This window comes from Aphelocoma coerulescens, chromosome 3, assembly GCF_041296385.1.
Source record: "Aphelocoma coerulescens isolate FSJ_1873_10779 chromosome 3, UR_Acoe_1.0, whole genome shotgun sequence".
In the NCBI taxonomy this organism is placed as follows: domain Eukaryota; kingdom Metazoa; phylum Chordata; class Aves; order Passeriformes; family Corvidae; genus Aphelocoma; species Aphelocoma coerulescens.
In genome coordinates this window covers 123,310,522-123,338,111 of record NC_091016.1, presented here as the reverse complement: position 1 = coordinate 123,338,111, position 27,590 = coordinate 123,310,522, and the positions used below count along the sequence as shown (strand labels likewise).

Genomic DNA, 27,590 nt, shown 5'->3' with positions numbered 1-27,590 from the left:
GTAGGATGGGAAGAGGGAGGTGCAGATCACTTTTCCTCCCTCCAACCCGTGTGAATGGGAATAAAAGGCCAGGTTGGATGGGGCTTGGAGCAACCTAGGATAGTGGAAGGTTTCCCTGCCCATGGAACTGGAGGAGCTTTAAGGTCCCTTCCAAACGAAACCATTCTGGGACTCTCTGATTCTAAAAGAAGCACTTGAACAAGAAAACTATCAGTTAGGAATTCCTCTCCTGGGATTATTACTCAGTCTATCCATGTGTCATCCTGTTAACAGCAAGTTCTTTGTATTTTGGGTCTCTGTAAGGTCAGGGGAGAGCCTGAGCCAGTAGAATTTCTGACTCCACCTCACCAAGACAGGATTTTCACACCCCTCTTCCAGAAAGATCCTTTAATCCTTTAATTGGATTCACAGGGACGAGTCTGGAAGAGCAGTAGTTACTTAGAAGAGATTTCTCTGACTGCCCAGTGGAGTCTCCCTCACTGGGTTTATTCCCATCTCCCTCACTGGGGTTATTCCAGGCTCATCTGGACACAATCCTGTGCCCTGTGCTCTGGGATGACCCCACTGTGCTCCCTTCCAACCTGACCCATCCTGTGATTGCTTAAAAAGATCTGCAAAACCCAGAAGCTGCTTGTGTGGAGACAGCCAAGTTGCAGTGAATTTTCCTCCTGCTTGGATGGTTTTAGATGCACCAATAAAACAGCAGAATAAAATGTCATGCAGGGTTGTAAACACTGAGCCTTCCACCTGCTGCAAAACGCAGCTGGATTTCATTCCACAGCTCCCTCTCCTGCAAAACCTCCTCAAGACACTCTTCCTAAGGGTGGATTATTTATTTGATGGTGTGACTGCTTGTTTGGATCAAGGGACGGGGGAATGTACTTGGGGCATTGTTCCTGCAGCTTTCCCATCTATAGCAGAACCTCACAGATTTCAAAGGATGATTTAAATGATCTTGAGACTCTCCTGTTGTCTGTGCAGCATCACTCAGCTGCTGGAGCTGCATCTATTGCTCATCAGGATGAAGAAATGTGTCCTTGTTTCTACAATGAGGAAAAAAAACACATTTCAAGGGTGAGGGTGATTCTTTAATGGAAATCTTCTAATGCTCCCCATCCTGTGACCTCATAATCCAGTTCCCAACTGAGATTAAAGCACTAAGGCAACACGAGGTGCATAGGCACTGCTCACAGCTTCACTGGAGACATGGAATGCTGTGTCAAAAATCCTTGGAAGTCTATTCCCAAATTCCATGGCTGCTGCCCAGAAAAGTTATGGACTCCCCATCCCTGGAGGTGTTCCGGGGCTTGGAGCTACCTGGGATAGTGGCAGGGGTTGGAACTGGGTGGTGTTCAAGGTCCCTTCCACCCCAAACCATTCTGGGGTTCTGTGTTTCTGTGGAACAAATGAAACTCTTGATGTTCCATGTTTGTGTTATGAATGGTAAAGTAGAAGCCGTTCAATAAAAGCCTGTACAGAAAGTTTTCTTGGAAGTTTTATGGCCATGGATATATTCAGTCAAAAGTATTTAGTTGTGAGAGACTGATTTTGACCCCAAACTTAACCAAAACTCAAAATCTGAACATATATAAGGGGGGGCTGATAATATTTTGAAAAGAGGCAGTTTAGGGTCTGAATTCAACTTTTTTCACCAGGGGTAAAAAATCCCCAAATGCCTGAAAGCCACAGAACATTCACAACTTCAAGAAATTAATACTTTCCTCAGTACCATTGTAACTCTTTGCATATTTTAAACACATTTCAATGCCCTGCTGCATTACCATAATATCATAGAATGGCTTGGGCTGGAAGGGATCTTAATGATCACCTCGTTCCAAACCCCCTGCCATGGGCAGGCAAATCATGCTCAGAAATGTTTCTGATCAGGGTTGAATTTTAAGTGCTCCTTTTCCTTATCAACTGCTGCTGGTGCAAGACCCCAGTTTATCCCAGAGCACCTCTATATTCCCTGAGATTTCTCTGTCACCTGATTTCTCCAAGAGGAAGCCTCGTGCATATGATGTGTGCATGGAAGGGCTCTTACTTGCCTCCCATGAAATCTGGAAATAGTTCAGATTTGTAATTATAACACTTTTAAAATACAGGAGCACACTGAGCTGTATTTGCCTGACACAGAGTGGCTTGTAGTGGGATAATTGGTTTCTTGATGTAAACAAAGTGCAGACAGAAATAGGATGTTAAGGAACTGATAAGATCTAATTATGGACCTTTCAGAGCTGGCAGACGGATCCAGGCCTGGTCACCTTCTGCTCTGCACTTATTAGACAGCAGCACATTCCAGTAATTCCATGGAGCTGTGTTATTACTGTGTTTTGCCTGAGTTATCGTGTCCTGTTGTGACTGGGAATGTACCCACTGTTTCCAAAGGTTGTTTAAAAATTAAACCAGAATACATTAGGATTGTCCAGCGAGGTTTCTCAGCTTGTTCCTGAGGCCTCTTCAGCTGCTTTGGCAGCACGTGGGTCTGGGGCCCTTGGAAAACTGAGCTCCTCCAACACACCCTGCTCTTGGTGGCTTCGACTCCTTCCTGTAAAGGCTGGACAGGGCTTGGAACAACCTGGGATAGTGGAAGGTGCCCCTGCTCGTGGCATGGGGTGGAATGGGATGAGCTTTAATGCTCCTCCAACCCAAACCATTCTGTTTCTGTGGATAAAGGCCTGATCAGGGCGACTTCTCAACTAAAGGAAGAAAATTTCCCTTGGAAGTGGGATGGTGTGTTTAAGAACAGATAAATCCATGCAGAGTTTCTTTTCCTCCCCCCGGGAACAGCTGCTGGTGGCTGTGTCAGAGGAGGACCAGTGTTAGGAAATCCTTTGGTTCAGCTGAGTTTTCAATGACTATTTTTCGCCAGAAAAAGAAAATCACAGGGAACAAAGTTTGGCCCCCAAGAGAAACACTTTTTTTTTTTTTTTTTTGGTAGGCAGTAAAAATAGAACAAGTAATTTTTCTCAAAGAAAAAGAAGAAAACTTAAAACAATGGTACACATCAGAAGATGTTTTATCTCTCTCTGAAGAAAATGAAAGACTTGATGATGTTGAAACAAGTGTGTTTGCTCTGACCCAAATGGAGGAGAAACATCCACAGCAATATCGTCACACGGTACTAGGATCACGTTGTGGGAGAACTGAGAGACAGAGGGAATGCATTCCAGAAGGGCTTCATGTCTCTCGTGGTAATTCTCTTTCAGCACTTGGAGAAGAGAAGAAAGGGTACTAATCGGCTGGATTTTTAGAGTCCTGAGGCATTAATGCTGTCCCATGGACACAGAGTGACACAAAAATGGACACAGCATTTCTGCAGTTCTGGAATGAGAGGAAAAGCCTGGCAAGTCAGGGCATAACAAAAGGGAGTGGCCTAAAGGGAGGCTGCTCTGTCCCTAAACCAAATTGTGTTCCCATTCTTACCTTTGCAGTGTGTTTATCAAAGAAATCTACCCTTAGTTCCCATTTTCCTTTCTCCTGTCTTCCAGACACTGATTTTATCTTTTTGTTGCTTCTTCTGGAGAACTGAAACTCAGCCCAGTTCCCAGTCCCTGCTGTGTGGTCCTGGTTCATCCTTATTGCTGCCACTGCCTACACATGGAATCATGGAATGGGTGGGAAGGGACCTTAAAGCTCAACCAGTGCCATCCCCTGCCATGGGCAGGGACACCTCCCACTATCCCAGGTTGCTCCAAGCCCTGTCCAGCCTGGCCTTGCACACTTGCAGGGATCCAGGGCCAGCCACAGCTTCTCTGGGCACCCTGGGCCAGGGCCTCCCCACCCTCACAGCCAACAATTCCTTCCGAACATTCCATCCATCCCTGCCCTCTGGCACTGGGAAGCCATTCCCTGTGTCCTGTCCCTCCATCCCTTGTTCCAAGTCCCTCTCCAGCTCTCCTGGAGCCCCTTTAGGCACTGGAAGGAGCTCTGAGGTCTCTCTGGATCCTTCTCTTCTCCAGGTGAACACCCCCAGCTCTCCCAGCCTGACTCCAGAGCAGGGGGGCTCCAGCCCTTGGGACATCTCTGTGGCCTCTTCTGGACTCCTCCGGCAGCTCCACGTCCTTCTGCTGTTGGATCCCAGTGCTGGAGGCAGCTCTGCAGGTGGGGTCTCACCTGAGGGGAGCTGAGGGGCAGAATTCCCCCTTTCCCCTGCTGCCCGTGCTGGGGGATCAGCCCAGGGCAGGGGGGGATTCTGGGCTCCAAGTGCTCCTGGCTGGGGCATGTCCAGCTTTTCCTTCACCACCATCCCGAAATCCTTCTCCTCTGGTCATCTTCCTCACGACCTTGCCTGAAGTGAGATGCTCTGGTTTGGTGGTCGAACCTCTGGGGTTTTTTTGAAGCCACTACCAGGGAATGTTCTCTGTTTAGATTTTAAAGCCTAAGCAGAAAAGCCCTGAACTGAACATTTTCCCCTAAGCCTGATAAAAAATAAGGTGATAAACACAGAAATAACCATAATTCTGGGACCTTTTCAAATAAAAATCTCAATACTCAATTTCTCTCATCCTGTGGAATATCCTGGGCATTGTGCTTTAAGTGCTGCTGCTCTGATTTGATGGAATTGTGCATTAGCTTTGCAGGAATGTAAATGGGCAGAACACTGGGCAGGGAGACCCTGATAAAAACAAAATGCTACATTTCTGCTTGGTCCTCACCAAGGACATTTCCTGACATTTATAAACACTAATAAGGGACAATAAAATATTCCTAACACAAAGTGAAAGCTGTCCTTGATGAGCACAACCCTTCTGAACATCCTTTGCTTTCAAAGGAGCCACATCTCTTTTTCCTTCGGAAAACAAAAGTAATGTGGCCTTCAAACACAATCTCTGTGCTTCTCCATCAGGGAGTTTTTTATGTTAATTTAGGTTTCTTGAGGTAATGAAGAATTCAGCTTTGTGTGGATTTCTGCTTCGAGTGGCTATTGCACACTAGGGAAGATCTGGGGTTTTTTAAAAGTCAGACTGCAGCTTTTTAATCAGCATCATTCACCTTAAAACAACCTTTTAATTATGTTTTGGGGGTATTGCCACAGAAAGGAGTTAGAAGAGACACAGTTAATTTTCATGACTTCTGGAATAGGACTCTGTGATCTCCAACAGCAGGAATTGTCTTCAAGAAGAGCATTATTTTTCTATTTATCCATATATTCATTTTTTAAATTTAGTAACATTTTATTTATTTATGCCTTTTTATTATTTTATTTTATGAATTTATTGTTTTATTTCCCATGCAAAAAGGCAACACGAGCACCTTGAGCAATTGCAAAAGCCTTGCAGAGAACTAATTCCTTGCCAGTGATAAATAGGAATATATCAGTGAGCAGGAGGAACATATGCTTGGAATCATTCTGAGTTGGTTTAAGCTGGAAATAGAAGTAAATTATCCTGTTAATGACTGGGGGCCGCCCTGATCAGATTGATGCTGCTTTGCAGGAGATATATTTGTGTGTGTGTTTGTTTATGTGCTGGGATGGGCACATTTACCATCGGATTTATCCTTGGATTCCTGCTAATAAAGCACAGAGAGTGGTGACATGGAATAAAACACATGGAGTGCTGATGATTTATTCTGTTCAGCCACAAAAAAGATATGTAAGAGGGTTTTTGGAGGGGGAAAATGGTGCTGTTTTGATAATTTTAGATATACTGTGACATCCACAAAGTGTTGCCAGCAGATCCTAATGGATTTATCTTCACAAGGCTGCTGGCACAGCCTGGAAATTTCAGATCTGGGGGTGTGAGACTGGGTAAAGAGGGCCCTATATTATAAAATATGGATTACTTACTACTGGGTTATTTAGTTTGGGAGATTTAGAGGGATTTTCCTGAATTTTGGGAGTTTTTCTCACCTGATGAAGTTATTGAAAAAATAGATCATTAGGTAACTTTGCTCCAGATCAAAGGTACAAGAAATCTTCACCAACTTTTAAAACACTGGCTCAGAAATACTCCTGAAACTTGGAGGGCTCAACTGGAATAGAATCACAGAATTCCAGAAAGGTTTGGGTTGGAAGGGACCTTAAAGGTCATCATTCCATTGGAACTGGATGTCCAGTGACTGTCATGGGAGCTCGGACACCTTTTGTCACACGTGAACACAAAGAGTGGAGATTTAAGTGCAGTTGTTCAAGTTTGCACGAGGTTGGATGGAAAGAATTGCTCCTAGAATTGCTCAGAGAATCCCTCATGTACATCTTTATGTAACAATATTTATATTAATAAATATTGGTATATAATGTGTATTTGTATATTAATGGTACATTATCTAGACTTTTATTTTGGGTAATGCCCTTATTAGATTATTTTTGATGGCAATTAATGCTGGCTGGTACAGGCTCTGCTTTTCCTGGGTTACACAAATCTTTTGTCTTTAGGAAAGAGTGAAAACTCCATCCGTTAAGAGGCTCAAACAGCACCTTATTCCAGATTTTTATTCTGGAATACCTGACTTTGCTCTCTGTGCAGGACACACTTGAAAAATGAAGGCACAACCACACTTTAGCCTCTGGAAGAAAGAAACAACATGATCAGTTTTTCAAGCAAGATAAGAATTAATCACAAAAAAAAAAATCTTGATTTAAGTTGAATGCAAGTAATTCTTAGACAGCCGTAGTTATTTGTTTGTGAGCCAGGGAAAACAGCATGAGGTATGTCAGGCTTGGAGATAAAATTTATTGGTGTGTCATTGGCTTAAATCCAACATTATGCTCATAAATAATCTAATCCTGGTGTGACACGTTCCTGCTTGAACCTTGACTGAAAATTATTGAGAGTCATCTAATGAATTATGCAGAAGCAGACACGTGCTGGAGTCGAGGGGATGGAGCTGGAGTGGAATGCTGGAATGTGTCTGGAATTAGGGACAGCATCTACAGACAGGGGGATGCAGAGAGGGCAGGGTGTCCTCCTGATATCCAAAGGAGTGACATGGAACCTCGTTTGTCTAATGGTCATCCAGCTTTTTTTGACTTTCCTGGGATGGAAAGTGTGGTAAGGAATGTTGTTGTCACTGTGTCTGTCCCTCGTGTGCCATCAGTCTCTGAATTTACACCAGCTCAGGATATCCCAAGGCTCCAGACAATCCCTGACTCCAATATCCACTTGCACAGCAGGGTGGGAGTCACTGGGGTAACTCTGTGGAATGTTCCCAACATGCCAAGAGAGGACAAATGTAAGGGTTTAAATGTTGGAGTGGTGACACTCAGACTCACCCAGTGGGGTGGGGTTTATCCCTGGGGTAGATAAAGAGATTTTAATTTGCTTTGTTTTCTGGAGGTCAATAAACCCGAGGTGGTTTTACTGCATTAAAGATCTGGGTGTGATTTTAGACGTAGAAGGATTTTTGGTCACTCACATGGTCCCTCTTCACACCATTGTGTAGTTTGCTGGAGACCTGGGTGTCAGTCTGGGAGTAATTCATCTAGGGTATCCTGGATAACTTGGAGACCCTGGAGAAGAAAAGGCTCCAGGGAGACCTCAGAGCCCCTTCCAGTGCCTAAAGGGGCTCCAGGAGAGCTGGAGAGGGGCTTGGGACAAGGGATGGAGGGACAGGACACAGGGAATGGCTTCCCACTGCCAGAGGGCAGGGATGGATGGGATATTGGGAAGGAATTGTTGTCTGTGAGGGTGGTGAAGCCCTGGCCCAGGGTGCCCAGAGAAGCTGTGGCTGCCCCTGGATCCCTGGAGTGTCCAGGTTGGACAGGGCTTGGAGCAACGTGGGCTAGTGGAAATTGTCCCTTCCCATGGCAGGGGGTGGCACTGGATGAGCTTTAAGGTCCCTTCCAACCCATTCCATCCTTTTGTTCCATGATTAGTCATGAGAAATAATGATTTAAAGATGTTTGTGAATCTTTTTCTGCTGGACAAGTTTAGCAAACTTGATAAACATTCCAATAATTGCCCCTGACCTGCTTTGAAGTTGTATGTCCACAAAAACCCCCAAAATTCCAAAGGAGACAAAGTGACTGATTGCACAGTGATGCTGTAAATGAGCCAACAACTCATTCTGGGTGTGTCTGTGGCTTGGCATGGATGTGGGAGATGTGCTTGGGATCAGGTGGGCTGAATGCAGAGCATGGAATGACCTCTCACTGCTCCCACCCTGGGCCACCACAGCTCTGTCTCCATGACTGTGGAGTTATCCCAGCCTGGCTGGATAGCTACAGCTGTCCTAAACAAATTCCCACCAGGATCAGTGGCAGAGGCTCCCCAAAATCCAGCTTGGGGTTAGAGGGGCTGTTTGTTGCAGCAGGACTGTGCTACCACAGCCCTTCAGCTCAGTCTCCTGCCAACCACAGCCAGAGGGCACCGGATGCTTTTTGGGAGGTCTAAGGAAGCCATGGATCTGGAGAGCTGCAGGTCATGGACTTTGCTGTGAGTGATGGCAATTCCTTTGCCGAGTCGTTGGTGCCACTTTGCCGCAGCATTTTTTATAGTTCCTTCATTTCCAACACTGCCAATCCATGCTTTTTGGGAATGAGTGTGCTGCACGGTGGGTAAATGACTAACCACATTAATATTTGGCCTCTGTCTGCCCCTCTGGATATAAATTAGTTTTTCTCTAACAATCTACTCTGGTATTTTTTTTTTGAGTAATTATCTTTTTTTTTTTTTTTTGGAGATGGGTAGGAAGAGTTATTCTCTTTCTCAAGTGAGAACTCACCATTATTTCATTGGCTCGCAACAGATGAGAAGATAACTCTTGGAACTTCCATATTTCCATTAAGGACAGCTATGGTTCAAAATAGATCCATTTGAATGATCTAGGTGCACTTGGAAGGCATTTATTGGTTTGGAAAAGGGTTAAGGGGAAAGGAGGATGGAAGGGCTACTTGTTGAATTGCTTGTTATTTGAATGCAATTATTTTTTTGCTCCTGAGCAATTATAGATTGTAGGTTTAAATAATTGTCAGGGTGCCTACAGCTTTCTATTGTTGTCTGAAGTCTAAGGCTATGAATATAATAATAAGGAATATGAGATTACTTTTGCTGAATGTGGCTATGGCAGCTCATTTAACTCAGCAATAGTCATCAGAAAAAAAAGGAAAGAAAAGGCAAATTTTTTATTCCTTGCAGTAAACAAACCTTGTAAACAAGTTATTATTTTCTGCAGCAAGGCCCTAGAAGTGATTCCTATTTTGCTGGTAACAAAATGAGTCTCTTTCCTTTTATAAGAGTAGAATATATTTTGTTTTGCTTCTCTCTATCTCAAGCTCTCCAAGGTGGCTTGGGAGATTAGAGAGATTTTCACAAGACAAGGGTAAGGCTTGGGTGTGATTGCAGAGATGGATTTATATGAAACGGATTACACAGCCCTGATGACATCTCTTATTTTCTGTGTACATCAAGTTCTACTTGAGTAGTGGAGCACTAAAGCATGGCAAATGACCGGGGATGATCTAAAATGAATCTCTGCCAAGCACTGGAATGCTCAGAGTGAAGGAAGATCACAAAATGATTTGAAAGCCTCAAATCAATGGCTGAACTAAAGATGTGATGCTTTGCAATGAAGCAAATAATCAGCTTGATGATAGGACCGTGTAGCTCTATCTCCATCTCTTCACCATATTGTGGCAGAGGTTCTTTTTATCCCTAACAGACTTTGGAAACATAATGGATTAAGAAACTGCTCTCTTCTTTAAAGAAGAGAGGATGGTGGCCGGGTTTAGGCATGATTTGTTGTTTAGTGGCCAAATCCTTGGGCTTTCTGCTGTGCTCACTCAAATTAAGGTGCTGCACCTCTGTTGGGGCAGCCCCCAGGATCAGTCCAGGCTGGGGATGAGCAGATGGAGCAGCCCTGGCAGAAGGACTTGGGGGTGCTGGAGGGTGAGAGCTGGACATGACCCAGCCCAGAAACCCTCAGTGGGCAGCAGGGGAAAGGGGGATTCTGCCCCTCTGCCCTGCTCAGGTGAGACCCCACCTGCAGAGCTGCCTCCAGCACTGGGGCCCAGCACAGGAAGGACCTGGAGCTGCTGGAACAAGTCCAGTGGAGGCACCAGGATGATCAGAGGGATGGAGCAGCTCTGCTGTGGGAAAGGCTGAGGGAATTGGGATTGTTCAGCCAGGAAAAGAGACGCTTTGGGGTGACCTACTTGCCCCTCCCAGTACCTGAAGGGAACCTGCAGGAGAGTTGGAGAGGGACTGTGGAATAAGGCTGGGAGTTCAGGACAAGGGGGAATGACTCCAAACTGACAGAGAACAGGTTTAAATTGGAATATTGGGAAGGAATCCTTCCCTGTGAGGGTGGTGAGGCCCTGGCACAGGTTGCCCTGAGCATCTGTGGCTGCCCTGGATCCCTGGAAGTGTCCAAGGCCAGGCTGGATGGGGCTTGGAGCAACCAGGGCTAGTGGAAGGTCATGGCAGGGGGTGGAATGGGATGAGCTTTAAGGTCTCTTCCCACCCAAACCATTCTATGATAAGTTTTGATTCCTTTTTTTTGACAATTCAGGGCTGTGCTAAGAGCTTTTGATGCTTTTATTCATCACATTTTCATTGGTCAAATAATTTATTTGGTAAGAGAAATTAGAAGGAGTAAACAAATAGTTCAAGCAATCAGATTTTTGACCATAAAATTTCACTTTTTTTTCTTTTTCCTTGGGACAATTCAGGCATTATATTTGTGGCCAAGAAACATCAGGTGCCTACAGGACTCCCCAAGATGACTCTTCAATGGATTAGACAATAAATTTTATTGCACAAGATTAGATGAGATTAGACAAAATGAGACAAAATGCAATTTTAATCCCAACATTTTTCACTTAAGGACCGATTGTTCCCGCTTTGTGAATAGTCCTTTTTCCCTGCAGGTCAGATCCATTTGTGGTGCAATATTGCTTTGGATGTCAGTCAGTTGTTCGTGGAAAATGCTGCCTGTTGATCCCAGCCATGAGCATTCAATCAGCTGCGTTCTCAAATCCCCAAACATGAAAGGAAACAGGTGTTTGTTGGTTTCCCCTTCCTGAAATTTACAGTTTGGGACAGTTCTCTTTGATGTTTATGGAATGTAGGAGTATGAATGACCCTGTAAATAGAAAAACGCAACTTTTGGGGATGTTGCTCTTTTGTTCTGCGTTTGTACCCAGAACCCAGCACAGTGGAATTCAAATCTGTGGCAAAGGTTTAATGTGCTGTGGGTTTGAAAATAGAAACACCTCTAATGATGGAAATCAGCTTCAGAGAGAAAATCTTGCAGTCTGAGTTCAGTCTTGAGCTCCCAAAGCCTCCCGCTCATCTTGTTTTTCCCAGTGCTCCACCTGTCTGAATATAACAGGATGGATTATTTATACAAAGCCAAGTAGACAGATTTTAGTTCATTTTCATGAATGAAACTCGATCTAATCTATGGACTAGACTGGACCTCGACCTGGTCTAGTGGAATGGGGGTGGAATGAAATCAGCTTTAAGGTCCCTTCCAACCCAACCCATTCTGGGATTCTGTGGTGTCTCCATGATCAGAGACCAAATACATTTTTCAGGATGGAAATCTTCAGGACTAAGACACTGAACTGTTTTTTGGATGAATTCTCTATTTATTGTTAGACATTTTTGATTGCTGTTCTCTCATGCCTGATCTTCAGAGAATCACAGAATGTCCTGAGTTGGAAGGGACCCACCAGGATCATCCAGTCCAGCTCCTGGCCCTGCACAGACACCCCAAAAACCCCACCCTGTGCACCCCTGAGAGCATTGTCCAAAAACTCCTGGAGCTCTGGCAGCCTTGGTCTGTGGCCATTCACTTGACTCATCCCAAGTTTTACTGAAGAACACAAATGAAGCAAAACATGGAAAGGAAAAAATTAGAAAATACAGAGTTTTATCAAGTGGTGTTTCTCTTACTCCATAGACACAGAATCAGAGAACCATTAAGGGTGGAAAAGACCTCTCAAATATTCAAGTCCTACCTTTGAAACATTCACAGGCAAGGCATGAAAAGGAGATTTTTAACAAAGACCTTTAGTCAGGATCCTTTGGTATTTTTCCAGAACTGATTCTTTGTTTTGCTTTGGGACCACTCATACCTCAGTTGTGGAGTATTTAAAGTAATATTTAATATATTATAATTTAAGTGAGGCTTGATTAGAAACAAAGTCTGTATCCCAAGACTATGGAAAAAGAGAGGGAAGAGCTGCAGAGGTTCTTGGCTTTCTTCACTCTCACAAGTTCTGCTTCTCTTCCTGAGAAGTGGATTATTGAGATTCTGATTATTCAGATCCAAAGTGAACATCTGGAGGGTTCAGGGGGAGCTCATGGCTGGAAGTTGAGGTGCACCATTGTCCTCCTGGCTCTGCCAGGTGTGGGGATGTGTCACGGGCACAGGGACATTCTGGGTAAACTCTCCAAGGTCACGAAGTTTGGCCTCTGCTGTTTTTCCATATGTGTGATGAGAACCTTTCAGGTCACCAGAAGTGGATTTTTGGCTGGGCTGTATCTTCCAGTTTCTGGGAATTAGAGGCAAGTTTTCCAACAGAGAATTTTAATGATGGAATTTTATTATGGAGTCACCAGACAGCAGCTCTGTTGATCTTCAGGACAAAAATGGTTTAAATATTCCTGCTTTTTGGGTGGGAAAGGATATGGAGGCAGTGAATAAGGCCACCCTGTGTGGGAAGTGTTGGGATTCACTGACTTGGGTCTGTCCCTGCTCTCTGCTGGTTAAGCTCAAAATTGCATTGAAACAGGAATATGCGAAACCTGTCGTGTTCTGCCTGGGAAGTTCAGAGTGACTGTGCTTTGTTCCTTATTAACATTCTGGATATTGGCTTCAGCTTTGTTTGAATCCTGTTGAGTTTGTATTATTTATAACTTGTAACATGCTTTAGGATGGGTTTGATAAACACATTTTGCAGTCGTTTTCTGTTCTCCCCATTGCTTTTCCCAGTTTGAGTGCTGTTGTCTTCGAGGGTTTTTTTCCAAAGTCATCCTTCTGACACATTTCCTGTGCTGAAAACATGGCAGTTTTTCTCTTGACAGTAAAATATTCCTTCCCTCTGATGATAATCTGCTTTTCCTTTTGCAATAATCTGTTGTGCAGCTTTTATCCAAACATCCATCCGTACACAAACACGTGCCCACGCCCGCGTCCAACGTCAGCAGCCACAGGCAGGAACCAATTTCCTGGGCATTTGTTAATTTGAATGAACATGAGGCTTCTGCTTCTCCTATGGAAAAAAAAAGAAGCAAACCCAACAGTTTCCCTGGGAATTCATGCAGTGTGAACAGAACACGTCTTGGCAAAACGGTGAGCCAAGAAATTCCTCTTTAGTTGCTCTGTTAGGCAAACTGCATTTTAAATTTCTTGCCCAGGGCTTTGTTTGACTTGCCCCAGGCAAGCTGTTCAACATATTTATCAACCCTGTTGGAGCATTAGAGCCAACGCTCATCGAGGAAGATCATCCTCTTAATGCCATCTGTCATCAGCAGTTTTATTTCTTTCAGCTCAACTTGTTCTCTGTTTCACTGCTTTTTTCCCCTATTCCTCCCAACCATTTCTTAGCTGATTGTTTCCCAGTGATCTCAAATATTCTGTGATTGCCCAGATGTTCTGGAGCTGCTGGATGTTAAACCCCTGAGGGTATCAATGGTACAAATTTATATTAAATCCTGATTGATAACATTAATCCTGTATGGATCCAGATGGCTGCCAAAGCACCCTACGTGTCGCAGTGCTGTGCAAAAGATGAGAGTGCATTTCAATCTGACTCTGGAATTCTTTCCAGATCCTCAACAAGAACTTGAAAAAAATCAGAACAAAGGCTCTAGGGTAGTTTCATACTGCATTTTTATCTTGAGGACATGGCTTTGATCATTTTAGACTTTCAAGTCCTTATTAAGAGTTGTGTAAGTGCACAGACAGTATCAAAGTGTTCAACAATGCTGCATCCGCTCACTTCCCAAGGGATTTGAGATCCAGTTTGCTCCTGGATTTGTTTTCACAATCACGCTGGAGCCGAGGGGACTGACTGGAGTATTTGCCTGTAGAGAACAAAAGTTAATCTTTTGGGAATCTGGTGCTATAGAGTTACATAAAGACAAGAAAAATTATTGCAGCCAGGTGAATATCCACTGTGTGTAGACTCTATATGCTGGATGTTCTCCTGGGTTCCCAGGACATTTTTATCTGGTTATCCAAACAGGGAGATCATGGGCTCACAGAATGGTTTGGGTGGGAAGGGACCTTAGAACTCATCCAGTCCCACCCTGTACCATGGGCAGGGACACCTTCCACTAGCCCAGGTTGCTCCAAGCCCTACCCAGCCTGGCCTTGGACACTTCCAGGGATCCAGGGACAGCCACAGCTGCTCTGGGCACCCTGGGCCAGGGCCTCACCACCCTCACAGCCAAGATTCCTTCCCAATATCCCATCCATCCCTGCCCTCTGGCACTGGGAAGCCATTCCCTGTGTCCTGTCCCTCCATCCCTTGTCCCAAGTCCCTCTCCAGCTCTCCTGGAGCTCCTTTAGTCTCTGGAAAGGTCTCCCTGGATCCTTCTCTTCCCCAGGTGAACACCTCCAGCTCTCCCAGCCTGGCTCCAGAGCAGAGGGGCTCCAGCCCTTGGAGCATCTTTGTGGATTCCTCTGGACTCTCCCCAACAAGTCCTCCACAGAGATCTGCAGGTTACCATCACAGCTTGCTTGCCACTTACTTGCCCATCTTTTTGGGGAGGGAACACAATGGTGCCCACCAAGGTCTCATCCTGACCTTCCACGGTGAAGCCAAGGTCCCCTCTTCAGCCTGGGAAGTTCTAAGAATTAATGGTCTCCACGATCTCAGAGCACAGAGCATCAATATCCCTTTGGCTCCGTGCTCAGAAATATCAGTACTTGGACTGACTTCAATCAATCAGCTGTACCAACTGCTCTCCACAGTTTTTTAAGGAGGAAAATGCCAATCACACTTGGCATTTGGCTGAAATGTATGGAATGAGCATTATTCTATAGGGATGGAACTTGCCGAGGCTCAATTTATTCCTTCCAACTGGGGGGTGGGGAGGGAACAACAACAAAAAAAAACCAACTCATTTCAGTTCAAAGCAGCTGAGCATTTCCTTCTCCAGATTTTATAGAGGGAACAAAATCAATCGTATTCAAAATCTGGGCCAAGTCCTGTGCTGGCCAAGGGAAGCAGGATCCTGGCAGCTGTGCCTCCAACTCCCGGAGATGCTGGCTCGGGCAGGAAGCTCTGAGGTAGCCGGTGGGATGTGCTCTTGGCTGTCCTTTGCTGCCTCAATGTATAGGAGCAGCCTGTGGCTGGATCCTGTGGCATCGGAGCAGCTGGCACAGCCACTGCTCCCTGGGATTCAGAGCAGAGCCTGGCACGAGAGGCTCCTCTGTCTGGAAAGATCCTGTCCCATTCCTTCCTCTCCTCGGGGCGTTGGGAAGAGGCTTCCAGGACTCTGCTCTTTGTTCTCCCAGCACATTTTATTATATTTAAAGCTGACATTTCCCCCCCACACACCCCCCCCAGCTGGTGGAATATATCCCAAAATCCTGCTAACAGAAGGAGGAGCAGGATCCGTGTCCTTTGCAGTTCATCTTCGGCAGCGAAGCATTGCTGGCATGGGAACAGCTCCTTAATCTGCTGCATGGAAAAGTGCCTTGGAGTGTGGGTGTAGGGATGGCAGGCGGCGGGCCAGGAGAGGCTTGGCATGCCAAGGAAATAATGCATTCATTCTTCAAAATCTGACAAAAAAGGGAGTCTTCTGGATGTCCTGTTGGACTGCTGGGAAGGCAGGGAGAGGGAAGGCTTGGAAATAAAGCTGGCAGGAGGGAAAGGTTGATGGGGAGTCAGGTGTGTCTGCACCTGATGCCATTAGAGAAGGATATTCCACAAAAATAAAGGACAAAAGACATTAAAATTATTCCACAAATGAAAATCTTGTATATGTGTACATTATAAAAAATGAAAATTGGCCAGTGTAGAACACAATGCACCCGCTGTGAGTTTCTTTAAATAAATGGAATAAATGGGAGACTGAGAATCCCCAAAGCTTCCACGGAGCTCCGGAGTTAATGGATGTTAATTAGCACAGAATGGGTGCAGCTTGTGAGGCTGGAGTTTGGATCAGGAATACCCTTCTGATGCAAATTTAGTGCTTGTGCTCATTTGCATAATGGAATCATAAATAGGAATTTACATCAGGGAATCTTTGTGGAGACTGAGGATCATTCAAAGATATGATAGGAGCAGGCACTGGAGAAGGGATCAGAACAAAGGTGAGGAAAGGTTTCCTTTGGAGATTGTGGAGTTGCTTGTGGGATTGGGGGAAAACGTCTGGAATGTTAAATAATTTTCAAATAAGTTTTCCAATCTGTTTTTTGGTGCTCTGTGATAGCTTCTGTACACAGTACACACAAAAAAGGAATTAACAATATTACAAGCTGTGGATGTTAATATGAGGATAGATAACTTTGGAATCAGCAATATTTCCTGGGATTCCTGTCTGCAACACCGAGTCCTACTGAGCTTGTCAGGTTGGTCATTTTTTATGGATGTGGAGGAGAAAGAGGCAGCTTTCAGACACAAATTGCTGTATTTTGGGAGACTGGATTCAACTTCTAATTCAGAGACTCTCAGGGTTTTGTACTGTGTGTGTCTGGGGTAGGGACTGGTTTCTCCTACCTTAAAATATGCAAATGGGATGCTCTGATGAGACCCACCTGGAGCTCTGGGTTCCCCAACAGCAGAGGGATGTGGAGCTGCTGGAGTGATTCCAGAGGAAGCCATGGAGCTGCTCTGAGGGCTGGAGCCCCTCTGCTCTGGAGCCAGGCTGGGAGAGCTGGGGGTGTTCACCTGGAGAAGAGAAGGATCCAGGGAGAGCTCAGAGCCCCTTTGAGTGCCTAAAGGGGCTCCAGGAGAGCTGGAGAGGGACTTGGGACAAGGGATGGAGGGACAGAACACAGGGAATGGCTTCCCACTGCCAGAGGGCAGGGCTGGATGGGATATTGGGAAGGAATTCCTGGCTGTGAGGGTGGGGAGGCCCTGGCCCAGGGTGCCCAGAGAAGCTGTGGCTGCCCCTGGATCCCTGGAGTGTCCAAGGCCAGGCTGGACAGGCCTTGGAGCCACCTGGGCTAGTGGGAGGTGTCCCTGCCTGTGGCAGGGGGTGGGACTGGATGGGCTTTAAGGTCCCTTCCCACCCATTCCATCATTCCATGATTCCATGAGTTCCATTTCCATGTCCAGGAGCGTTTTCCCTGCCCTTTCACGTGTCTCTCCCGAATTCTGTGTCATTTATGTCAGCCTTGTGCACACAGATGTCCTGGATGTCCTCAGGCATCTCAAATGATCCCGAATGTCTCCATTTAGGAAAATAAATGAATCCCTGGATGCTGGAGCTCCTGTGCAGCCAATGGAGACCTGATCAATGTGGCTAATCCATAAAGCTGCTCATGCTTGCAAACATCTGGGGTTCAATTCTGCTCTATTTGTCTTAGAATATTTAAAAAAATTTTATCTCTAGAACCAGGATGCTTATCTCTCTTATCAAAGTAGCACTTTGCTTTCATTATTTTAGAAGAATATTTCAGCTTATGCTATTTATTAGGAATATGCAAATTACTGGGTTGCCTATGGAAACACAGGGCCCTTGGTGACAAAAAGCCTTGTTCAGAGGATCTATAGGAGTATGGATCCATAAAGAGAATAGCTGGAGAAAATGGATGTGGATGCTGGAAAGGAATATAGATTCTATAATTTATTCCCCAAGTGTTTGATTAATATTTTTCATAGGGATGCTTGAACATTTCAAGATTCCTGTTTGAATCTGTTTGGGATCTAATTTCAAAACCAGAAAAAAAAAATCTGAAAATACCATTTGAAATTCCAATTAAGAGCCAGTCAAAACCCATCACTAAAAGAATAGTTTTTGTTTTGCAAATTAGCAATTAAAAAGTGACAAATATCTTCAGTGCTTAAACACTCCTCTGCAATACCCATTATGTTCAAATAAGACTTTTTTTCTGGGAATGTGAATGTGTTTCCTTCCCTGTATTTCCTTTTTTTCTTCCTCTTAGGAATGCCTCCAGAAGCTCCCTCTGTAACTCCAAAGCTGCACTCACTTCCCCAGTACTGGGGATTATGCAAATCACTTCATGAATAGTTTAAAATCACATTCATGTTTTCCAGTTTTAAATTATAATATGGGTGGCTTATTTTGCTTTTATGGTTCTTTTCCTCCTTTTTTTTCACTATTTTGTTTCCCTCTCTGAGTTTTTTATTTAATTATTTAAATTTATTATTTAAATTATTTATTTCTTCCGTTTCCTTACTAAAGTAGTAATAATTAAGGGAAGTAAACTTTTTTTTTTGTACTTCAAGACCATGTGAAATCTTGAACTGAAATTATTTCCCTGTTTTGGTAGTAATTGTCCACGTTAACCATGGCTTGAGGCAGCCAGTGCTCTGGAAAACAGGCACTCCATGAGCTCACGTGTCTAATTCTGGAATATTATGTGGGATTTTATTGTTAATATTTCTCTCCTTATGACAATTTCTCTGTTGAACGTGGCACCACTTTAGCAGAATACCAAACATCAGCTGAATGGATTAATGCTGGGGAAAGCAATTTAGTGCTGGATTGTTGTAAATGATGTCTCTTTACCAGCAGGTTGTTTTATTATGACAAAGATTTCAATTTCATCTGTTCTCGGGGATGAGAGGATTTATTGTTTGTGTGAGGTGGCAGCGCACTTGAGAAATGATGAGAGCGGTTCTCCAGGAGAATAAAATCCCTCTCTCTCCGGGAAAGGGCGGCACAGTGAGCTCAGGCATCAGCTGAAAGAGGGAAAAATGGAAGAATCCATGATGGGTTCACAGGTCACTGGTCAAATCTACAGAGTCACTGAATAGTTTATTTTGGAAAAGCCCTCCAAGATCAAGTCCAGCCATCCCTCCGCACTGCCAAGGCCACCACTGACCCATGTCCCCAAGTGCCACATCCTCAGGGCTTTTAAATCCCTCCAGGGATGGGGACTCCAGCACTGTCCTGGAAAGAGAGGTCAGAGAGGATTATCAATGAGAGAATCCCAAATAATAGTTATTGATCAGGTCAGTGACCACTGCCCTGATGATCAGGGATTTCAACAGCACCATTAAGGATTTATTGAGCATTAAAATCCTTGAAGTAAAACACTAAGAATGAGCATTTCTAGTTTGTATTAGAAGTTGGGCCTGTATCTGAAAAACCTGAGTTTGGGTTGTCTCCTTGATCTTCGGCTGCTCATTCACACTCAGGTCTGGGAATGTGATGTGGGAAAAAAATGTGGGTCTGTCCTATTCCTTGGCATGGATGAAGTTGCTCTTTGGCCACTCCTCAGTGTGTTTGTCCAGCCAGTGCTTGTTTGATAAATTGGCTCCAGAGTCCTTCTTGTGAGAGCCTCAGCCTCAGCTGTGGGCACAGCTGGGATTTTAAACAGCTGGAGCTCAAACTGAAGTACTAGGGTTGGGCAGAAGTTTATTTTCCATGAGTCTCTTGCAGATCCAGACTGGGGATCTAAGAAAGAATCCCCAAAACAAGTTAAATCCCCCTTGGAAGCAGTTTAATTTAGCCTTGGTGTGCCCAATTCCATGGGAGTTCCAATGGCCCCTCTGCTCTGGAGCCAGGCTGGGGGAGTTCACCTGGAGAAGAGAAGGATCCAGGGAAACCTCAGAGCCCCTTCCAGGGCCTAAAGGGGCTCCAGGAGAGCTGGAAAGAGACTTGGGATAAGGGATGGAGGGACAGGACACAGGGAATGGCTTCCCACTGCCAGAGGGCAGGGATGGATGGGATATTGGGAAGGAATTCCTGGCTGTGAGGGTGGTGAGGCCCTGGCCCAGGGTGCCCAGAGCAGCTGTGGCTGCCCCTGGATCCCTGGAAGTGTCCAGGTTGGACACTGGGGCTTGGAGCCACCAGCCTGATTTAGCTGAGGAACCCAAGCCTAACAGCTCTGGTTCTCTCTGTAATCAAGGGACTTTAAATGCAGTTTCATCATCAGTTTATATCTTCTGCAGGAATTGTCCTCAGCAATTGTCCTCAGGAGGTTCCTGCCTCTTTCCAGGATCTCCAAGAGTAGCCCTTGGCTCTTAATTCCTGCATCTTGCTGAAGCACCTGAATTAGATGTAGAAATCCCAGTTCTGTACTTTTTGGTGCACTAAAACCTAAATTAGAAGTTAATCTCTGAAGGTTCAAAGAAAGAACATTGTGAACCATCAAGGTTGGAGGAGGGGTTGCTCCTTTCTTCTGGTTGTACTTTGGAGGATCATTTCTGTAACTTTTTAACCTGTCATATCTGCAGTGTTACCAGCAGATGCAGTGTTACTCCTCATGGATCACTGATTTCTCAGTGTATTTAATATTAAGTTTATTTTTACTGCCTTTATTTCAGCTGTTTTAGAAACAGAATAATAACAGGATGTTATTATTGAAAAGGAAAATTCATTGCTCCAGCTTGAAAATACTGGAGTCTCCATGACACTCTGAATAAATAATCTAATAAATAGTCTCTTAAACGTTTATTTAACTAAGCCATCAGACAACTGTCAGTGTTGGTGGTGTTTGTTCCTTAATTCTGTTAACCAGGAGAGTTTTTAATTTACACCCTTGAACAGTCTGATGTCGTTTGATAATTGGCAGTGGGGGCGAATGGCTACAAAAATCTTGTCTGAACATCAAATATCTCTGCACATAAATTGTTAAACGGAAGCATTTTTCCCTTTATATAACGTAAAATATAATCCATTATTGCTGCCACCTCTGCCTGAAAGCAGAAAATTAAATAACTGTTTGCCATTAATACAAATTATTGTGTTTTGACAGCTTCCTAATCAGCTCAGGTAAAAATGGTGCTGCACAAACAGCACAGTTGCCTTGTAAGGAACTTTTTTTTTGGTGTGTGCATGAGAATTCCCCTTGTTTGGGTCTTTGAACCCTTCCAAGGTTTGTCCTCTGTGATAAATTGATATTCAGAAGCATAAATCAAGCTGTGTTTGAGTCGTGCTCCGATGCAGAATGGATTTCTCTTTATAGTTACCCTATAAATAAACTTGGAAAACACTTGACCAGCAGGTGCTGCCTATAGATGTTCTTTCCACTATGTCCTGCAGCAATTAATATGCAAATGAGTGATTGAGTATTGGCAGATTTTGACCTCACAATGTGTATTTTGTGCCCCCTTCAGGTATGGGCTGTTTCTGGGGAGCCGAGAGGAAGTTCTGGAGACAGAAGGGAGTCTACTCTACTCAAGTGGGTTATGCAGGAGGACATACCCCAAATCCTACCTACAAAGAGGTGTGCTCAGGTGAGTCTTTCCTCCCTGGTTCTTAAGGATTGGGAATGGAATCCTGAATTATGAATGACAACAAAGAGTTGAATGAGTGACTGCAGTGACTGAGGAGATTTGGGGTTGGCTTTACATCCTAAACTGCACTGAGATCTGGATGCCCATCCCATTGCTATGTCCTAATAATTAATGAATCAATGTATGAACAAATGTTCTGTCCTCATTAATAATCTGTTAATTTTTCCCACAGTTTAGTGCACAGCATCTTGTCATTTCCAGGCTGAACCCTTGCATTTATTTTTGATTCCACAGTACAAAAACCCAGCACAGTTTCTTTCTGTGATCTGAAACACAGAACCCCTGGCAGCCAACTAATGGTGCTGGTGGAGTAAATCCTGGCTTTTCTGGACTCACTTGGAAGTTTTCCTCTGGTTTATTTTCTTGTTAACACTTTTTATGCCAAATGCTGACATTGGGGCTTGTTTTTAGTGACAAACTCTCACATGGGCTTTGTGGAAAGGGTGTGAAAAGCGACGTGAGCAAATAATGGACACTTGAGGCACCGTGCAGAGGTGCTGCAAGGCATCCAAAAAGGCAGAAACTTGCTGGAAATTGTGAAAAGTGGGAAAAGGGATGGTTTAAGGTGGAACAGAACAGAATGGAATAGAATGGAAGTGAATAGAAATAAAAATGGGAAGGGAAGGGAAGGGAAGGGAAGGGAAGGGAAGGGAAGGGAAGGGAAGGGAAGGGAAGGGAAGGGAAGGGAAGGGAAGGGAAGGGAAGGGAAGGGAAGGGAAGGGAAGGGAAGGGAAGGGAAGGGAAGGGAAGGGAAATTAAAATGGAATAGAATGGAATGGAAAATTCTTTTTCCATTTTCTGGTGACAGCCATACAGAGGACAATCTGAAAAGGCCTTCTGGAGTGTGTGCAGGATTTGGAGCTATTTTCAGTGCGTTCCCCTAATACATAAATACACCATTTTTGGCCAGCATTAGACAACCCAGGATGTTCATTCAGTACCAAACATCTTTTCATATTTTGCTTACAGATGTTCAGAACAATTCTGTTGCTCTGTATATTCATAAGCTTTTAGAAATCTGCATAGCTCAAGTGGCACTGAAATCAGAAGGGAAGAACTCTGCTGTTGTTATTCATAAACTGGGGATGTACAATTACCATATAAAATACGCAGCTAACGATGATTTTCTTAAAAACAGGGTGGTTTATAGGCTTGTGGTTCAGGCTGTTCACATCTAAGCAGGTCATTTGGGTTTGCTTGGAGTTGTTTTCTTTGTTTATTGTCAGTGACTGGAATGTAAGGGAAAATAAAACATGTCTGGCTATTATATGATATTAGTTAGCAGGCTTAGATTTAGTGAGTTAAACCAATTTATAATCTTGTCAATTCTCATCTTTCTGAAGCATTTTCTCTTGTGCACAAATCACAATTCTTAATAATTAACAATTCAATCTTAAAATGTGCCACATAGACTTTGTTTCTGCTCTGAGTTATGTAAAATATTTGGCTGTGAAGTTGTTTCACATCTCGTAAGCAGCAAATCTGTGTTTCATTGAGGAACAGTAGTGCTTCTTGCAGCAGAATTAGTCTTTTGACTGATTCTTCCATATAGGATTTCCAGTTCTCCTTAAATTGTCTTGGATTCCAAAGGTCATCCAGAAGGCTTCTAAATAGCTGATGGAAGAGAGTGGAGAAAGGGAAAATTAATTTCTTGCTCTGTTACCTCCTGGTCCTGTGGTCAGCTGGTGATTTCCTAAGTTAATTCCATAAGCCCAGAGCAGGGTGGTGGTTGGGATGTTGTTATTTAAGGGTGGAAAGGTGTGGGGAGGGTTTGGCTGGGTGATGTGGAGCTCATTTTACGTAGTTATGCATAAACTCTTGATCGTTAAAGGCAACAATAGAAAATCTGCCTGGCATTTTTCAGGAGCTGTTAATGGCAATAGAGAAAAAAATGTAATGTAGGAAAGTTCTTGGCTTCTCAGACTTGGCCTTCCCTAAAAATACAGAAGAATGTCCTGTGACAAACTATCAGCATGTTCATGGAATCCTGGAATCTTGGAATGATTTTGGGTGGGAAGGGACCTTAAAGATCATCCACTCCCACCCCCCCATCCCATGTTGCTCCAAGCCCTGTCCAACCTGGCCTTGGACACTTCCAGGGATCCAGGGGCAGCCACAGCTTCTCTGGGCACCCTGTGGCCAGGGCCTCACCACCCTCACAGCCAGGAATTCCTTCCCAATATCCCATCCAGCCCTGTACTCTGGCAGTGGGAAGCCATTCCTTGTGTCCTGTCCCTCCATCCCTTGTCCCAAGTCCCTCTCCAGCTCTCCTGGAGCCCCTTTATGCCCTGGAAGGAGCTCTGAGGTCTCCCTGGATCCTCCTCTTCTCCAGGTGAACACCCCCAGCTCTCCCAGCCTGGCTCCAGAGCAGAGGGGCTCCACCCCTGGGCTGAATTTGGTGACTCCTCTGATGTTCAGATGTGGCCTTGTATTCCTTGTACAACCCTTCAGCTGGACACCACAACACTCTCCCAAAGTGGCTCTGGTTCTCCAAAGTGTTTAAATGTATAATTAAACTACAAATATTCCCTTCCCTTGTAAAGGGATCTGAAGGTTTCCATGAACAGGAACTAAGTCCACAAGATTAAAGTATCCAAGCAGTAATGAGAGTGGCTCAGAACGTTTTCTTTTGTTATTAAATCACTGTCAAGAGAATAGATTCCTGTTGTGCCTTTGTCTGGTCTTTTTTTTTTCTCCTTATAAGAACAGGATATAGGAATTTTAATGACTGTGAAGAGTCTCAGTGTTCACCATGCCCTTGATCTGTGCCTTGATAGGATTGGCCAATTGCTCCACCTCTCCCCTTTTTTTTCCCCCAGTTCACCTGTGAGGAAGGAAGGAAAGGTCAGCCAAAGTGCAAAATATTGCATCAATCAAAGTTAATGTCATGAACTGTGGGAATTAGTGTTTTGTGTGTTTTTTGTAGCAGTTGAAGACAAGGATTTTGTAGAAAATCTGTAATTTTTGTTAACTGGAACAATTGGGATAAGATGTGTCTGCAATCATGAGAGCATTGTCCTAGGATCCTCCTGGATGTGCAGACAAAACCTTGATATGACCCTAGAAACTGTAATTTGTCCTCCATGCAATTGCTAAGTCATGAACTAAAATGAATGTAGCAATTTCACTTCAAAAAATCATTTGGAAAGGTGATGGCAGATGCTGCTGCAATGATAAAACCTTGGCAACGAGAACCAAACAGATGCACTGAATTTCACTTACCTGCTCCTCTGCAGCTCTACCTCCAAATTTTCAATGCTGACACGACTGTCATGTTCTTTTTCAACAGAGAAGTTGACCAAGAAAACCTTATTACACCTTAAAATCCAGGGTGCAGAAATGGAGTCTGTAGATTCATCATTTAAAAATGAAAGGCAGGATAAATGTTTATTTCTTATGGTAAATAAATGGTAAATAAATTTGCCGTTGCATGAAAAGCAAAAAGCTCCTTGTCCTCAAGCGATGGCAGCAGCTCTGCTGAGGGAGCTCTGCTCCATCTCTAATCAAGTTTGAGTTCACTTTTCCATCTCAGAATTTGACTTTTCAGGGTTAATGTCTTGTCTGGTTCAGGCTGTAAGAAACCAAAGTGATATTTATTATTTAGATACCTGATTGTGCCTCATGGCAAATTTAAAATCCTAATAGCCTCACTGCTGTCCTCTGCTCCTTTCATCTATTTATCTCAGCACTGCCCACAATCGCAGGCTTGGGTTGTAGCAGCAGTATAAATACCAAATATATTATTCATTATTAACAACTTTATTTGGATTGTATTCCACTGAGATGTGTTGTTTCCATCTTTCCCGTCTCCTGCTTTTATTAAAGATATGTCTATAAGATGAAAATGTGGGAGCCCCAGAGGTTGAAAGAGCCATTACAGAGCAAGTCAAAGACAAAATCTTCTGACCTGGAGCCTACAGGAAGCTCCCAAAGGAGCTTCATTTTCACAGGACACTTGGTGCAGGATTGGGCTGTGATGTTCCCCATGTCACTGGGCCTGAAGACAGAAGATAGAGCACGGAGCTGCTTCTTTTTAAGCATCCAAAGATGTTGTATTTGTGAATATGGTGTTATAAAAAAGCTCAGTGCTGTTGTTGTGGCCAGTGGAGGATTCTGACTTTTTGTTCTTTTTGGTTTGGCTGTGGAGACCTCGTAAAGAAAAAAATAAGCTACAAAGGCAGTTACTCCATCTGTGCTCAAACTGTGCTCCCAGAATTAGTGGTTACTACAGGTGGTAGATATTGGGAAGAAATCCTTCCCTGTGAGGGTGGGGAGGCCCTGGCCCAGGGTGCCCAGAGAAGCTGTGGCTGGCCCTGGATCCCTGGCAGTGTCCAAGGCCAGGTTGGACAGGACTTGAAGCAACCTGGGATAGTCTTCATGGCAGAGGAGGTGGAAAGGGATAATTTTAAGGTCTCTTCCAACCCAAACCACTGTCTATGAAACCAGGGTGAAGCTACAGCTCTTGGGAGACCACAGCTCTGGAATGGAAGCAGTTGATAGAACATGTTTGTATTTTCCTTGCATTTCTTGTTTATCGTGGTTGTGCTCCTGTTCTTTTGCTGCTGCTGCTGCTCATTCTCCCAGGTGAAATCTTCCTTCCGTTCAGGCACAGGACTGAAATGCTCTGGTGTCAGTGTGGATATATCTGATCATGTATTTTTCCTGAAACTGGGAGAGCACAGCAATTACTCTGTGCAAACATCACCTCCTCTGACTCGCTTGTTTTATGGAACATCTTCCTGTGCTGGCATAGAAAAGTTTGGAAATTGAGTCCTGCCTCACCAAGGTGATTAAGATTTTGAATAATTCTGCAAGTGACCTGCACAGTTTCTAGGTGTTGGATGAATACTGAAATTATCAAACCACAAGAGTTTAACTCAATTCTATTTGCTCAGCTGTGCCCAAGACTCTTGTAGTCCAGTTTTTAATAAGTAAATTGTGACAGTGAAGTTGTGCTTTGTCTTACCTTTGCAGACACTCACATTCTCCCCTGAGCTTCCTCCAGGTGAGGAGAATTTGGTCCATGAGGAAGACAAGAACTCGATCCAGTGAAAGGAAAGGCAAAATCTTTGGATCCTCATGGCTGTAGCGCACTGCAGCAGCAACAGTCTAAAGGATGTCTTGAGAAGGATTTGGGAAAAGCCAGAGCTCAGGGGAGTTCTTGGATTTCCTCATGGATTTGTTGTAGGCTAAGACTTGAGCACATCCATTGTAGGTGAATTCCTTTCAGGGAGACAAAATCCTTTCAGAAGCTTTGGTGCACTAAAAAAAGGGCAGATTGTGAAGCTGGAATTAGAGAAGGTGTAGGATAGCACCTGCAAACTTCTGGGTGAAACATCAAAACCTGTTGCAGGGTTGACTCCATCCCTTTGTATCTCTCAAGCTGGAAGCCCTGGGTGTAAGCAATGGAAAAGACTCATCCAATTTTAATTTGAATACCCAGAGCAATAGAAATTCCACCATTTCCATCCATGGGCTACTTCCCCACAATAATAGGGTGCAAACCCCCTCTTAATTGGTTTGTAGGACTCAGTTAATTCTGTTTAACACATGGCAGAGATCTTTGCCTGCAGAGCCCCAGGGATAACCCACAAGCCAAGATACTTCTGAAGAAAGATACCTGAGGCTCCTGCTGGTTTTTGCTCATTTATATCAAAATCCTTTCCAAAAACTGTGTCTTCCTGTCTGGGAGCTGGCTGCTCCTACAACGGGGGCAGGAAGGAGGGTGGATCACTCTTTCCCTGACCTCAGGATGTTTAATGGAATACTTTGGCCATTGCTGGGATAACTGGGTCACTCAAAGGTTTATTTTGCCCTTCACTCAGGAACCAAATCCCCTTTTGATTTAAGCTGCCTTCCTGGCAATTTCTGGGATATACAGTCTCAGAGAAGGAGTAAAAGAAAGGCAGGATGTTGGACTCTTTGGAATGTATCTGCTGTGCTGGTCCACTCCAAGGATGCTGCTGATCTAAGAATCCACTCCAGCAAAATTTGGCATGACTTGGGCTGGATGGGGCTTGGAACAACCTGGTCTAGGGAGTGGCATCCAGCCCATGGCAGGGCTTGGAACTGGATCAGCTTTAAGGTCCCTTCCCACCCAAACCAAGTTCTGTCTTCATTTACCTCCCAGCTTCCAGGTATTAATGATTTAGTCTTTAATCATCACTGATGACCTTTTCCATATTAATTTGTTTATCCACCTCTTTAATACGATTTTATTCCTGGCATTCACAAATAGGAGGGGAAATTGGGGGTT

At 44.2% G+C, this 27,590-nt stretch overlaps 1 protein-coding gene across 1 annotated transcript in view; it reads left to right on the top strand.

Moving 5' to 3' along the window:
- The window catches only part of MSRA (methionine sulfoxide reductase A), a 235,821-nt gene that overhangs the window by 87,352 nt on the left and 120,879 nt on the right, over nt 1–27,590 (top strand). Inside the window, exon 3 of the mRNA XM_069011850.1 lies at nt 21,155–21,274. Within this exon, the coding sequence (XP_068867951.1) occupies nt 21,155–21,274 (120 nt within the window). The remainder of the gene's footprint in view (nt 1–21,154; nt 21,275–27,590) is intronic.